Source organism: Corticium candelabrum, chromosome 11, assembly GCF_963422355.1.
Source record: "Corticium candelabrum chromosome 11, ooCorCand1.1, whole genome shotgun sequence".
Lineage (NCBI taxonomy): Eukaryota > Metazoa > Porifera > Homoscleromorpha > Homosclerophorida > Plakinidae > Corticium > Corticium candelabrum.
In genome coordinates, this window is record NC_085095.1 from 3,355,913 (window position 1) to 3,371,371 (window position 15,459).

Genomic DNA, 15,459 nt, shown 5'->3' on the forward strand with positions numbered 1-15,459 from the left:
TCACTTACGACGAGCAATTCCGTAGGGCAGCCGCTATGGATCCATCAAAGCGCTGGGATTCCATCGATACCAATCTTTGGTCTATTTTTTACCAATCGCTCGCTCCCGGTCTGCCATGCGTGCCAAGAAGCAGGTCACCTGACGTCTCAATGCCCCAAAAGCTGCCGTTCCTTTCGGTACAATCCCCTTACCAGTAAGGGGCCTAGCTATGCAACAGCGCAGTCAGATAACTGTCGCGCAGACAACGTTAGTACGCATGCGCAAGACAATCAATCCCAATCCTGCCGTGGAATCAACAGGGGCAAGTGTGAGTTCATGTCCCAACACGGAGCATGCAAGTTTTCGCACAGCTGCAGCAAATGTGGAGGAAAACACGCGGCCACTACATGTGACCGCCAACAGATCAAGTGACTTGGCATTGTTGCCACCACCAATAGTTAAAAGCAGACTAAATATTGCACTATTTCAGAAGGAACTAGAACAATACCCAAACCAAGTTTGATCTGATGAATTAGTAAAGAGTTTAGAATTGGGTTTCAAGATTAGTTATCATGGTCAACGTGTTAATGTTATGAGCACTAATTTGCAGTCTGCACGAATTAATCCTACTGTGATTACAGAGTCGTTGTCTGTTGAATGTAAGGAAGGTTTCAGGACAGGTCCATACAAAGAGCCACCTCATGTAAACTTAAAAGTGTCTGGGCTGGATGTATTCCCAAAAAAGGACGGATCATGGAAGATAAAATCTTCCACTTGTCATCCCCAGGAATTTCAGTGTAAATGATGAAATTGACAAAGAACAATACAGCCTCAAATACCCATCGATAGAGACAGCAGTAAAGTTACTGACAGCGATTTGCCCTGGCACATATGTGGTCAAAGTCGATCTCAAGCATGCATTTAGGCAGTGCCCAGACCATCTGTCAGATTAACAGTTATTAACCCTACTATTCCTGACCAGTTATTACGTCGCGGGTACGTAGGTCATCACGTCGAGTGACGTCGGTAACTCGCGTACCTTGTCTCCACCTCCGGTCAGCACCCGGCTTTGCTATTCCGGTTTCCTGCAAAGGAGCCTTCGTCAATATTTTAAATTATCGCCTAAACGATTCGCTATTAAATTATCTTTCCAATGAACCTACTTTGAGGAGTCTACGTTCTCGTAATCGATAGATATCGCAGTTTGCACACCTCTGACGTCATGGCCTGTTTCCGGCCACGTGACTTCATTGTCGAATATCCACCTTCCTGAACGTTGGTAGCCAATCAAAATATTTTTCACTGTTAGACACACCTTTGAGGCGTGTCTAGGCATACGGGGAAATTTTTAACGGCGCATGCGGCTTGGTCATAATTTTCTCTCGACCGGATGTCGCAGCGCTCTTGTCAAGTTGGGGCTTCGCTGCCTGTTGGCGATTTGGCTTCCTTTTTTCAGCTGCAAACAACTGATGACGAGGTCGGCGATGGCGATGATGTGTCGATGGCTTCGGAATCGTCGTCCGACGATGACGCGACGGACAACGAAGAAGCGCTACCCGTCGAGGAAGACAGCGATGACGCTACGCTAGTTTGGGCGTTAGCCGTTGGGAAGAATTTGAGTTATGCGCATAGCAACGCATGAGTGTTCGGTTGCTATGGCTGTGTACCCGTATGTTGTGGTAGACATCGGTATGTAAAACAGTTTGATGTCTATTCGTTTCGTTTTTTGCTATGCGCTGTTTAGTTTTTACGTTTCAGTAAGTGTTTTCCAAGTTTGGATGTTAGGAGTTGGCAAAAATTTGAGTTATGCCCATAGCAACGCACATAGCAACGGACCTGTTGTGTTGCGGTTGCTATGGCTGTGTACCTGTACCTTGTGATTACAGATGCAATATATTGCACTCATGCACACAGATTCTAATATCTTATATTTGTATTAGCCCTCCTTCACCTTACAATCATTCTCCTTCATCACCAGATCCTCATTTATCACTTCCTGCTACTTCTCTACCTGCCAATTCACCCCCTACTTCCCATTCAGCTCCCTCTTCCTCAGTCACTGCTGTTTCTGTGTCATCAATGTCAACTGTTCCCCATCAGCAACCACCACCTCAACCTCGTCAACAGCCAACTCGCCAACAGCCAGTTCGTCGTCGAGCAACTCAACAACGTCATTCACCAGCTTCCTCGTCTGAGTCATCTGACTCTGAGCCTGAGCCAGCTGCCCGTCTTGATCGCCGCACTGATGCACTGCCTGTCGAGCATTTGTGCCATGTTCCACCTGCTGATGATTACCAACGGCAATTACCACAATTTGCACCACGAAGGCCTGCTGGATTCTACCTTCCTCAACCGTATCCTACCACTGCTGTAGGATTCTTTAAATTGTTTTTCACCGACAACATGATGGAGATTATCAGAACGTATGTGTTTGATGTCTTTTCTCTGCATTTATCTTCATGGTATAATATTCTGTAGAAACAGTAACATCAACGGTGAAGATAACTGTAAAAAGAGTTATAGAGGCAAATCTGGAGGACGGCGAGGGGAGGGTAGTTTTCGACCAGTGACGGTTGACGAGATGAACTCGCTGATTGGGCTCTTGTTATACATGGGACTTGTCAAGGTATACTATAACAAAATATTTAGTGTATTATTTTTGATTCTTTGTATCTGTAGGTTCCTGAGCTCTCAGATTACTGGCTCACAACGTTTCCCTTTTACGGGTTGTGGGCCAGAAGGTTCATGTCTCGCGACCGTTTTGACGCGATCCTATCGGTCCTACAGATGGAAAATCCTCGTACTGATAAGGACCGAGAGGCTGACCCATTGAGAAAAGTACGCACCGTATATAACGAATTACGAAGAAATTGTCTAGAATATGGTCAGCCTCAAGCCTGTGTCTCACCTGACGAGCGCATGGTGAAAGCCAAAGGCCGTTTTGCTTTTAGGTATATAAAGGTTTCCAAAATATAAGCTGAACAATTACTGAATATGATCTTGCTATTATTAGGCAATACATCAAAAACAAACCCGTCAAGTGGGGTGTGCAGTTGTATTGTGTATGCGATTCTATTTCTGGCTACACATACAACTTCGATATTTACACGAGCAAGGAGCGTCAATCATCAGTGGCGGCGACAGCGGGAACAACAACATCACAAGCAGCAACAACAGCAGCTGCAACCACAACACCATCAGCTGGCTCAGCTCGAAAACGGCGGAAGACAACACTTCAGTCAGCAGATGACACAAGTGTGATCCATCGTACAGTCATGCGTATGATGGATCCTCTCCTTGATCAGGGGTACACTGTGTACACTGATCAATTCTATACATCGGGACCTCTGTTCAAGGAGCTCTATGACCGGCGTACAATGGCCTGTGGTACAGTCCAGAAAAACAGGAAGGGTGTTCCTGCCGATTTGAAGAACATTCGTCTGTTCTCAAAATTGCCACGAGGTAACTATAGCATATGTGTTTATTAGCAAATACAATTACAGTTTTGTTTAGGTTCATTTTGTTCTGAACGTGACGGTCCACTCCGTACCATTCAATGGGTGGACCGTAACGTGGTAACACTTATGAGCACCCTTCATTCTGGACACCATCATGCTCTCTGCAAAAGATTCACCAAGGATCGTGCAAAGTATTATGGGCACCACAGGATCCGTATTCTCAGACCTGAGGCCATTTGCGACTACAACGCCCACATGGGAGGCGTAGATAAGTCAGATCAAATGATAAAGTATTATGAAGTATTGCATAAGAGCCTCAAGTACTGGAAGAAGATCTTTCTTCACATGATTGACTTAGCTATTCTCAACAGCTTCATCATGTTTACTGCCCTTCAAAAACAATATCCTCAAGATGAACGTCTCCAGAGGAAAGGGCAGAACGCGCAGAAAGACTTCAGGTGTGAGCTTATCCGAGGGTTGGCAGGAATTGACATTAGGGAACCGTTAGCTCAATATTGTTTTTTAACAAAACGAATGATACAGGTTCCTGCACCGACATCACAACAACGGAGACGACAACAAGAAGAAGAAGAACAACAACAACAGCAAATCCAGCAATTACAATTACTATCACAACTACAACAACAAAGAGTGCACACACAAGAACAACAACTCATACAACAACAACAACAACAACAACAGATGCAACAACAACAAGAACAGATGCAACAACAACTCGCAGACGCACAACAACAACTCGCAGACGCACAACAACAACTCGCAGACGCACAACAACAAATACAACAACAACAACAACAAATACAGCAACAACAACAACAACTAGAACAGATGCCAAACCCTCGGTATAGCTCACACAGGCCGGTTATAGCAGAGGGGTTAGTACGTTGCATTGTTTGTGTATCTGAAAGCAGGAACAACACAAGGACCAGGTATCGCCGCCAAGAATGCAACGTCCCCCTCTGTGTGGCATCTGCTGACCGACATTGTTTTAGACTTTATCATACGGAGAGGTACCATACTCAGAATGACTGAAAAGTGGCTGTATATTGTATATTTACCACACTAGGAATTGACTGTATATATTGTATATATTTCTATTTATACAGTGTTGCATATTTCTATTTATATGTTGTTGTATATTTCTATTTATATATTGTTGTATATTTCTATTTATATATTGTTGTATTAGGCGATCTATGTTATGTTCACGATTTGTATATAGTAAAAGTTTTTTGTTTTTTTGTGTTGGTTTAGGTGTATATATGTGTATATAATTGAAAGTGTAAAGTCACTGCTGAAAATATTTTGTATTTGTTTAGCATTTTCATACCAATATTTTTTCAAATAGTCAATCAACTTGATTGGATTGTTATGCAAATTAGAGGTAAAATAAACAGGAAGACAAAGCAAATATTGAAACAGTTAGAGGTAGTTACAAAAGTTGTGTCATTCAAATGAGCAATTTATGTACATTTCATATGTGTCAGAATTGTTATTTTTACTTCTATGCTGTTGCTACAGTTGCAAATAATAGTACTTTGCTATGCGCACGCTAGATTATAAGGGCGCGTGCTAGGTAATAAAAACGCGCGCTAGATAATTATAGGCGTGACATAGTAGTGCAAAGGTGATTGATGGGAGGAACTTCGCGGGCCGGTTCTGAAAGGTTAAGCTGTTATTGGGAAGGACACTATTATGTTCATCACAGGTTGCCATTCGGTTGCCATTTGGTCTCAGATCTGCACCATTCCTTTTTAATCAACTAGCAGAAGCCATCACATGGATACTCATTCATAACCGAGGAATACGGATGTCATACATTACCTAGACGATTTTTCTAAGTGGCTCCTACAGCAGAAGAAGCTAAAAGCATTCAAGAGTCTATTGTACAGTTGCTAGACCTTTTAGGTGTTGAATGGTCTCCTGCAAAGGTTGTGGGTACATCTCAAGTAATGACTTTTCTTGGTATGTAAATAGATTCAGCTCGGCAATGCCTACGATTACCAGATGACAAGCGGACAGCTATTTGCGACGAGCTAGGCCAGTGGCTTGGGAAGAGGCGTTGTACCAAACGTCAGTTACTTTCATTGATCGGGAAAGTTAGTTTTGCAACCAAAGTAATCCCTGCTGGTCGTATATTCCTTCGCCGACTGATTGATCTGTCCATCACAGTCTCCAAGTTAAAAAATCATGTATCCGTTACAGCACAGGTTAGAGCGGATATTTGGTAGTGGTTGGAAACAAAACAAATTTGGTCCAGAGTGACAATCTTTCTGGACCCTGAATGGCAATCCACACCTGACATGGATCTGTATACGGATGCAGCAGGGAGTGAGGGTTTTGGTGCTTATTGGCAAGGACGATGGTTTAACGGTAGATGGAAAGACATGCAATGTTGTGAGAAACGTTCGATTGCCTGGCAAGAGATTATCGTAGCTGCACGACTGTGGTCAATGGGCACAAAAGATATTCAATTCCATTCTGCTAATGCAGCATTAGTTGCAGTATGGTATAAGCAATCAGCTCGAGACAGGCAGTCAAATGCAACTGGTCAGGAAATTATATTATATCGCACCTCAGAACAACTCCACAGTCATAATCTCCCACATACCCGGTGTTAACAATAAAATAGCTGATGCTTTGTCTAGACAGCAATTAGAACGATTTCGTTTTCTTGCCCAACAGGCACAGCGGCTGCCAACTCCTCTGCCAGAAGATTGGGCAGAGTTATAGATGATGAGGCCCGACAGCTGATGTCACACGGCTTAGCACCTTCAACACAGCGGTCATACAGGGTGAGTCAGAAACATTTTCTACGTCTATGCAATTTACTTCAGGTTCCAGCGGTACCAGCATTGGAAGAAACGTTGCTGCCATTCCCAGCCTTCATGTCAAGGTCAGTAAGTCATAAAGCGGTCCAGTTATACCTAGCAGCAGTGTGAATGCTCCAAATACAAGCTGGGCATACAGACCCATTAACAAACCGACCAAGGTTGTCTTTATTATGGCGTGGCATCCAGCGCAAACAGGGCAACAAGCACACAAAGCCAGCAAGACTACCTATTACAGATCGAATATAAGGCCAAGTTTTAATTAATAATTAATTAATTTTGTAGAAGGCTGGTTGGTTTTGGTCTCCATCATCATGATTGCTGCGATACGAATGGGGGTCTGGAGTGTCGGGAAAGTGTGCCACAGTACAAACTTGATGCTAATTAGGATCTTTATCATTGATTATTGAATTTGAATTATTTCAGAATTGTGATTTCGAACCTACCAGAATTCCAGACCCCAGCTTCCAGCAGGCATGGTGGGACCATCACCAATCCAATTGTTTCGTGTGTTTTTTCCAGATGCCGTCCTCCAGGATATCGCTCGACATACCAACAAAAAGGGGCGATATCGCGCTGAGTCTTTGAACAGCCAATGGCAGCACGACACCTACCTACAGAAGCTGGAGGCCTTGTTTGTTTGGCCTACTCTTGGGCATGGCAATTGTCCGGTTGCCAGCTATAACAGACTACTGGTCTCATAAACGATTTCTTGGACACGCTGATTTTAAATCTGTGATGTCTTGCCGGCGGTTTAATGCCATCATGCGAGCATTTAAGATATGTCATTGTCCATAGGCAAGCTGTCTGTCAGTAAAGTTTTGATGTAAGTTGTGAATAGATAAACACTTTTACACCACCAAGGCTTCCTCAGATCGCACCTGGTTTGGCTGCAGCTGCACCACCAGCATGCACCACCAGCAGCTGAACCAGCAGTAGCTGCACCACTAGCAGCTGCATTACCACCAGCACCAGCACCACCAGCTGCTGCACCAGCAGCCAGACCAACTCAACCGCAGGCAGAGCAGCAACCAGCAGATCAGCAACCAGCAGACCAGCAACCGGGCAATGCAGGTGTGCCTGAGGACAGACTGTTTAAGATTCGTCCTGTTCTCGACCATGAAAGTACTGCGTAAGTTTCATAATAATGCAGATGACACTGCAATTACATTTTCCTATCAAGCACACCTGCCGCCAGCTCTACCATCCGGGGCAGAACATTTGCATAGACGAACGAATGCTCCGGTTTAAAGGCAATCTGCTGGCACTTGGTTGTGCATTTTTTCAAGATAGATCTGGTATGAAACAGCACATGCCCTAGCAACATCATAGGACCCAAACTTCTCTGGGAGCCGGCTACGTTGTTGATTTTGACGTATACCTTGGCTCTCAGGAAGATGTTACCGGGGAAGGCTTGACTTCCAGGGTTGTCATGGAGCTCCTGTAACCCCGCAACCCTGATGCACCAGCAAGGTCTCTCGGCAAAGGTTACCATCTATACCTTGACAACTATTATTTACCTAGTGTTTGTTTGTTTGATTGAGGAAATGTCCACCAATGTTGTTTGTTCTTTAGAACAACTTTTGAAAAGCTGAGAGACATACACATATACGCAGCTGGCACAATAAGTCGATTAAGACGCGGTTTTCCACCCCAGCTGAAGGGCAAATTGCTTGCGGGGCAGCATAGAGGTGCCTGGAGGTGGACCATGGGTTTGGACAGTGCCTCTATGTACTCTGGAAAGATAGCGTGGATTGTGCCATGCTCACCACCATACACGGTGGCACGTATAATGGCAACATCGTGGAGCGTAGAAGCAAGGCGACAGGTGTATAGGACTTCAGTTTGGCTAAGTACATGTGGTGCAGGTTGACGTGATCTCTTTCAGATGCAGCAAAGAAAGTGCCAGCACCTCCAGTCATTCCAGACTACCACAAGCTCATGGGAGGTGTCGACCTCTTCGACCAGATGAAAGGCTTCTGTGCGCTCTTGAGGAAGGTTTTATGTTAGCCTATGGCTTACCTCTTCAACTTCCTCGAGACCGCTACCACCAATTCGTACATCTTATATAGAAGCTGTACAGACAACAATGTGACTATGCTTATATGGGTTTTATAGTTGATATTAATAGTCACCTATCTTTAGATCACTCATAAAAATTTTATTCTGAAGCTGGTCGAAGAGTTAGTTGCTGGTATAAGTGCCAGCAACGAGTACCAGGCTCAGCGCGCTGGAGGGCGACCTGGCAACGTCGCTGCGGCTCCTGACTACATCAGGCCGATGTATCACATGCCGGCCTGCATGCTAAAAACTTGTTCAGGACGACAGTAAGCAAACATAACATCTACCAGTACTGCAATACACTGTCATTATTTTTAGGTGTATTGTATGTAGGTTACGGGAGAACCGTCGAACATGTACTTATAGCTGTTGTGTAGACTGTGGTATTTTCTTATGTTTTACTGGTCAGAGAAATTGTTTTAAGGTTTATCATCAGTATAGTATGTTAGCTAAACGATGAAGACTAGAGGTAAGCAGATTAAAACGTGAAAGGCCAGAGGATTCTATTTTATATATCGAGAAGAATTAAGGTAAGTAGCTGTATATGGCTGTAGTTATAATGTGGTAATCAGTCTTGGTTTGAAGGAGAGTAAGTGTGTTTTATGTTAGGGCAGGAACTAGCTCTGTGCCGGCAATTATTACCTTGTCAGATAAAGGGGCGTGTTCCATGTCCGGGAAGTCTCCTTTTTGGGGCACTCCCTGTAGTTGAAATCAACTTTTTCTGTTGCGGAGACAACGTACTACATGTGTGCCAAATGGCGCTTCGAAATTCGTGCGGATGTATTTACAATCGATTTTCTTCTTGCTCTAAGTGCCTGCCGTTGTCTGCGAGGCCCGACAACGTGAAAATCAAAGGGCTAGCTAGCTAAACCATCATGGCTGTCTGTAGACCGCACACATGACTTTACGTACCATCCGACAGGATCCAGGAAGCACTGCGTTTTATAATTATTATGGTTATTATTATTGCTATCATTGTGCACATAAATTTGAAACTGCTTAATACAATTACTTGTCTTCCAAAGATATATACCTTACAGAACCTCACTCACGTCTCTTTTTGGACTCTCGTCTACAGCCTGACTAGTCCTGTAAGGAAGAGGTAACAACCAAATTAGAAATACCAGACATGCCGAAATAATTGTCAAATGATTTCGAACAATGTCTCCAACCCATTGTCATCGTTAATTTTTTTACGAATTCTGCCATAGAGCTTGCCCCTTGCATGCTTAGAGTAATTTCATCGTCTTCGGTGTCAGAGTCTATATATTTTGGTCTCTTCTTTCTAGGCCGCAAATCACTTTTCTTGAAATTAGGAGAACCGCTAATGGCGGTGACACTCTGAATTCTACATTATAGATACAGTACAAAGCAATGTACAGCACAAAGCAATTGAGTGATTCAGTGGTATATAGCAAATACCGAGAATAAACTCCTGTATGATCATCGACCACCATGGTGCGGTGTAAGAGGCTGTTGTCAAATACCCAGTTTACACGAGCACGCATAACGAGCCGAGCCGAGCCGAGCCGCGGAAGGCCGTGCCAGTCCAGTATTCCAGCAGGCAGATACATGACACACACCGTAAAAGGAAGCCAATGCGTGTCACTAACGTACGTTAGTTACTTGAGCTTGACAAAGTTCGCGTTAAGTCACGTTTGCAACGGACGGAAGCCAAGCTGCTCGCTTTGGCTTTACAACAGTCATATCAAGAATGCGTAGGACATGTACGAGACGTCGTAGTCTATCGCCAGGCGACTGTAAGCCATAGCAGAACGAGTCCGAATAGCAAGCACGGCAGCATCAAGCAACACCAACAGCAGGCGCAAAAGCTGCTGGCGCTGTGCTTCCCAATGCCACACAAGCCGTCCTTAGATAAACGTTATCAATCAGTATTGGCATATAATTAAGTTAAAAACTTTCCATAAATTTAATGGAGTTTAACGGAACCGTTAAGCGTAGTTGAATTCACTTACTCGGCGCGGCCGCTGCACCTGCAAGAAGTCGTGCACGGTTGGCGCCAAGTGTCGTCGCGCAGGCGCATAGCTCACATCGGTCTGCGAGCGAGCAAGCGGTCTCCGTGTCGTTTCCTCCGTGTCGGATGGCAAAGCAACATCACACTGCAGTCTCAGATAACGCCTGGGGTGGGCACGAGTTGTCTAATCAGCAGCTTCAGGAGCTGATGACCGAAACGGCGAGAAAAGCCGGCCGCGGAGTTTGTGCGGCCTTCTCGGCCGCCCGTATCGGAGACCAACGCAGCAGAAGGTAGTGGCGTACTCGTCGCGTCATCACTCGGGGCGTCTTTATTGCTCATGCAGCCGTCTGCCCGACGTAGTCAGATACTGCATGTTCCTCGAGAGTAATTTGCCAATCGTATGTCTAGCTAGCGTTACGACTTCTATGGCTTGCATGGGAGAGTGTTCAGAAGTGACACTTATGGTGGGTGCGTGCGTTAGTGTCGGCACGGTTAATTTACTGCAAAAAATGGCCATTGCGTGGCGGCCATGTGGCCGGCAGTAAAGTCAGTGGTGAAGGCGTTGCATGATCCGGGATGGCAGGTTTCCGGGACGGACTGTGGAGCGGCTCGGAAGACAGGCTACCATTAGCGGCGGACGACTGTACGTATACTATATGTGTATAGGTAGCAAAAAAACAAAACAATAGGTGTCATGTACTGAGCGGTAATGTCAGGGCTGAGTGGCTATTGTGAAACCACTCGCGGTGGTTAGCGCAGGGCCAGCGGTATTCGGTTTGGCACTAGTCAGGTTTGCTCACGCACGATCAGCAGGCAGTCCCCGTTGTGTGGTGGGATGGCTGGTCAGGGCTGGTGCTAGTCGAGTTGGCTCACGCACGATCAGCAGGCGGTCCCATTCTGTGACGGGACGGCTGGTCCAGGCCGGGGGCAGGGCCGGCACTAGTCAGGTTTGCTCGCGCAGGATCAGCAGGCGGTCCCCTTGTGTGGCGGAACGGCTAGTCCAGGGCTGGTGTTAGTCAGGTTGGCTCACGCACGATCAGCAGGACGGCTGGTCCAGGCCGAACAGAGAGCCGGCACTAGTCAGGTTTCTTTTACTCACGCAGGATCAGCAGGTGGTCCCCGTTGTGTGGCGGAACAGCTGGTCCAGGGCTGGTGGTAGTCAGGTTGTCTCACGCACGATCAGCAGACGGCCCAATTCTGTGGCAGGACGGCTTGTCCAGGCCGAAGCAGAGCCGGCATTAGTCAGGTTTGCTCACGCAAGTTCGGCAGGCGGTCCCCGTTGTGTGTGGGGACAGCTGGTCCACGGCTGGTGCTAGTCAGGTTGGCTCACGCACGACCAGCAAGCGGTCCAATTCTGTGGCAGGACGCTGGTCCAGGCCAGGATAGGACCGGCGCCAGTCAGGTTTGCTCACGCTAGACCAGCAGGCGGTCCCTGCTGTGTGGCGGAACGGACGGTCCGGGTCTGGTGCTAGTCGGGTTGCCTCACGCAAAATCAGCAGGCGGTTCCATTCTGTGGCGGGACGACTGGTCCAAGTCTGGTAGCGACCGGTGAGTATGTCATTGCACCAACATGCAGGTTGCACGTATGTTAAGACGATATGTAGATAGCATAGCTCTCGATTTCGCAGAGGGGTTTGTGCTGTACGCACCGAGCCTGAATGACTATTCGTGCGTAATGTCGTAGATGGGCCGGAAACCTGTATGCAGCGGTATTCATTCTGCGTGCGTACAGGGGGCAACGGAATGGGTGGAGCCATTCGTTTGCACGTCTACTTGTGCGCAGGATGCGGTCGCAGCCGTGCGCAGTAAGGGCAGGTGATCGTGGACAGTTTTATCTGGGGACGGAAGGTCCCGGAGATAGTGCGGGGCATCTGGGGACAGGCGAGGTCCCGGATGGCCTTGAGGGCGGATATCTGTACAGCGCAGGTTCCGTTCGTACACCGTATGTAGTAAATCGAGCTCCGCAGGGCAGACAGGGTAAAGCGACTGTGCTGGTAGCTTTTGCGGAACCGTCGTCAGACCGGGAGCGCAGTGCCAGCAGTGGTCAGCAAAAAAAGGAAGAAATGGAAAGCGCATATGTAGAGATGGCGACGCCGCTTGTAGCTGTAGCGGGACGTCGGCCGATGCGGCAGTGCCAGTGGCGGGCAACGCATAAGCGGAGAAGCACATACATGCATATGGCGAGTTTTGTTTTACAGACAGGCATGTTGTACGTAATCAGCAAGATAGCCTTACTGACCAACGGAAAATACAAACGCATGCCGACTGTAATGACGGTTATGCCAGACTGCGGAGCCATCGGCGGATGGCGGGCGCGGGGCTAGCAAATGGGCCAGGCGGGAGGCCACGGCACCGTCTGCGGCGCTGGCAGTCTGAGCATAGTGGCACGAGGGCAGTGTGGAGGACACGCGTTGCACGAATGGCTAGTAGCAGGCGGAGCCCGCTTCCTTGACTTGCGTGTGTCGAGGCCGGTCTGTGTGCATTGCCGGCGGCGACGGCGATAGATCACATGCGAATGCTCACGGACGAGGTGGAGGAGCGGACGTGTCCGGTCGTTGAGGGACGATTGTAGCAGTGGTCTTGCGCGGGGACTGAACGCGTTGTACGTGCATTGCGTTATAATTACACTCTGTTCCACGACTGCTCAGTTTGTGGTGTGCAGGTAACAAAACTGATCTGGGTGTAATGCCACCAGCAATGGTGTTGGAGCACGTGCCCCTTCTGGATCATGGGGTGATGGACGCCGAGCAGCGGTCGAAGGGAACGCCCGAGGTCGCCACGTCAGGTAGCCAAACAGGCCCATTCTTTTTGAGTGAGGTGTTCGCTCCCGTACCAGCAAAGCTGGTAATGAATATCCAGGCGCTGGAGTTTGTGGAGATGGCACATTTGCTGCCGGACAACATAGAGATGCGTCGGTTGGAGGAGGTCTCGTCTCAGGGAGAGGCAGTGATGGCGGTGGGCAGACGGGCACGGCAGGTGACACATCTGGTCAGACGAGGGGCTGGCTCGATTGTAACGTGGTTAGTGGGCGATATCGGTATGTGATAGACTTACTGGCTCTAGACCAGTGCCGTCCCACACAAAACAGGAGGGGGACATCAGGACAAGCGGCAGTGTCGAGTACGTGCGCTTCCTCTTCGGCTGGAAGCATGGAGCCACTGCCTGTAGTCGCATCCCGATTCAGAGTACGTCAGCTATATCTTACGAGGACTTGAACAAGGTTTTCGGATTGGCTTTGACTATAGTCGCTTTGGATGCCGTAGGGCTAGACGGAACATGTTGTCGGCAAGACAGAATGCGTCGGTGGTAGACGAATACCTACGCGAAGAGGAATCGCTTGGTAGAGTTGTACCAGTCAAGGGGTCCGGGCGTGGGGTTCAGATTAGCCCTTTTGGCGTCATCCCAAAATCTCATTAGCCTGGAAAGTAGCGCTTGATAGTGGACCTGCCGTCTCCTCACGGGGTGAGTGTAAACGATGGCATCGATAAGCAGCTGAGCTTATTGTCCTATGCCCGCATTGACGACGCCGCGCGGCGCGTTCTTCAGACAGGAACGGGTACCCTGTTGGCAAAACTGGATCTACAGAGTGCCTATAGGGTGATACCTGTACATGGCAACGACAGGCATCTGTTGGGAGTGAGGTGGAACGGGCGAGTTTGCTTGGATACCGCTCTGCCGTTCGGGTTGCGCTCGGCGCCTAAGATCTTCTCGGCGGTGGCGGATGCCTTATTGTGGGCGATGTACGGTGCGGGCGTGTCTTCAGCGCTCCATTATTTAGACGATTTTCTCTTCTTCGGCGAGCCAGGGACAGAGGAATGTGCCAAAAACCTGGGGCTCGCATTGGCAACGTGCAGAAGTTTGGGCGTTCCGGTAGCGGAGCACAAGATCGAAGGTCCGGTCTGTTGCATGACATTCCTTGGCATTGAGATTGACACAATTGAAGGTTGCTTGCGTTTACCCAAGAATAAGCTGTGGCGCCTCTGTGAGCTGCTGAGGGAATGGTCGCACAAGCGAGCCTGTACGAAGCGCGAGCTGTTGTCGCTGGTTGGTCTATTGCACCATGCCGCTACCGTCGTTAAACCTGGTCGGATGTTTGTTCGGCGGTTGATCGACTTGTCGGCGATTCCGGAGTTGCACTTCCACGTTCGGCTGAACAAGGATGCTTGCTCGGATATCTGGTGGTGAGTCAGATTTATCGAGAGATGGAACGGTCAAGGTTTGCTGGCCGCAGTCGGTCGTCTGCTCCCGTCCATTACAGTGCAGTCAGATGCGTCCGGAGGCTGGGGTTGCGGTGCAGTGTGGGGTGAATTGTGGCTTCAAGTGGAATGGCCTGCGTCGTGGACCGATGTTTCCATTGCTCCAAAAGAATTGGCACCGATTGTTTTTGCCGCCCTGGTCTTCGGTCGAGACCTTCAAAACCACCATGTCTTGTTTCAGTCGGACAACTCCACAGTTGTCGCAGCGCTGCAGCAAGGTACGTGCCGGGATCCGCGTGTGATGCAACTGCTTTGCATGCTTCACTTTGTGGCTGCGCACTATAGTTTTACTTTTACGTCAGCGCACCTGCCAGGCCGGTGTAACACACTCGCGGACGCTATATCTCGCAACCAGGCTAACTCAAGTGCTCTTATGTCGTCGCAGTTGTCTCAGATTTCCCATCCCGTCTCATCAACCATCATCGACCTGGTGTGCGATCTGGAGGTGGACTGGACATCGGACGATTGGAACAGTCGGTTGCGCGCTTGCTTGGAGCAGGTACAGCTACGACGACGGACCGGTCGTATCGTTCGGGTTATGCACGGTATCGGAGGTTCTGCGCTAGAGCTCACGTGTTGCCTTTTCCAACGTCAGAACGGATACTGTGCTTGTTCGTCGCGTCCTTAGACGATGCTCAACTCTCTCATGGCACCATCAAGTGTTACCTGTCGGCGGTACGGCACTTTCAGATTTGCCATGGCTATAGAAACCCGTTCTCTTCCCCCTCCCGCGATTGAAGCTCGTACTAGGGGGAATCAAGAGGATAAAGGGGGCGGTGGTTCGCCCTGGACGCTTGCCCGTTACGCCGGAAGTGCTGAGAATCTTACGGCACCACTGGTCTCCTTCGGGATGGCAAGTTCACAGTGCCCTCTCGGGA

The 15,459-nt window shown here is 48.3% G+C and overlaps 1 protein-coding gene across 1 annotated transcript; it reads left to right on the forward strand.

Moving 5' to 3' along the window:
• Nucleotides 1-14,063: 14,063 nt before the first annotated feature.
• LOC134187106 (uncharacterized) lies at nucleotides 14,064-15,209 on the forward strand. The gene is made up of 2 exons (XM_062655223.1): nucleotides 14,064-14,455; nucleotides 14,516-15,209. Exons 1-2 carry the CDS (start codon nucleotides 14,064-14,066, stop codon nucleotides 15,207-15,209), a joined length of 1,086 nt encoding a protein of 361 aa, XP_062511207.1.
• The last annotated feature ends 250 nt before the right edge of the window (nucleotides 15,210-15,459 follow it).

What these genes read in the sequence shown, in the direction of transcription:
- LOC134187106 (XM_062655223.1), top strand. Translation starts at nt 14,064, where the DNA reads ATGTACGGTGCGGGCGTGTCTTCAGCGCTCCATTATTTAGACGATTTT. An exon ending in GACTTGTCGGCGATTCCGGA is followed by an intron (nt 14,456 to 14,515) that starts GTTGCACTTCCA and finishes GTGGTGAGTCAG; the next exon opens with ATTTATCGAGAGATGGAACG.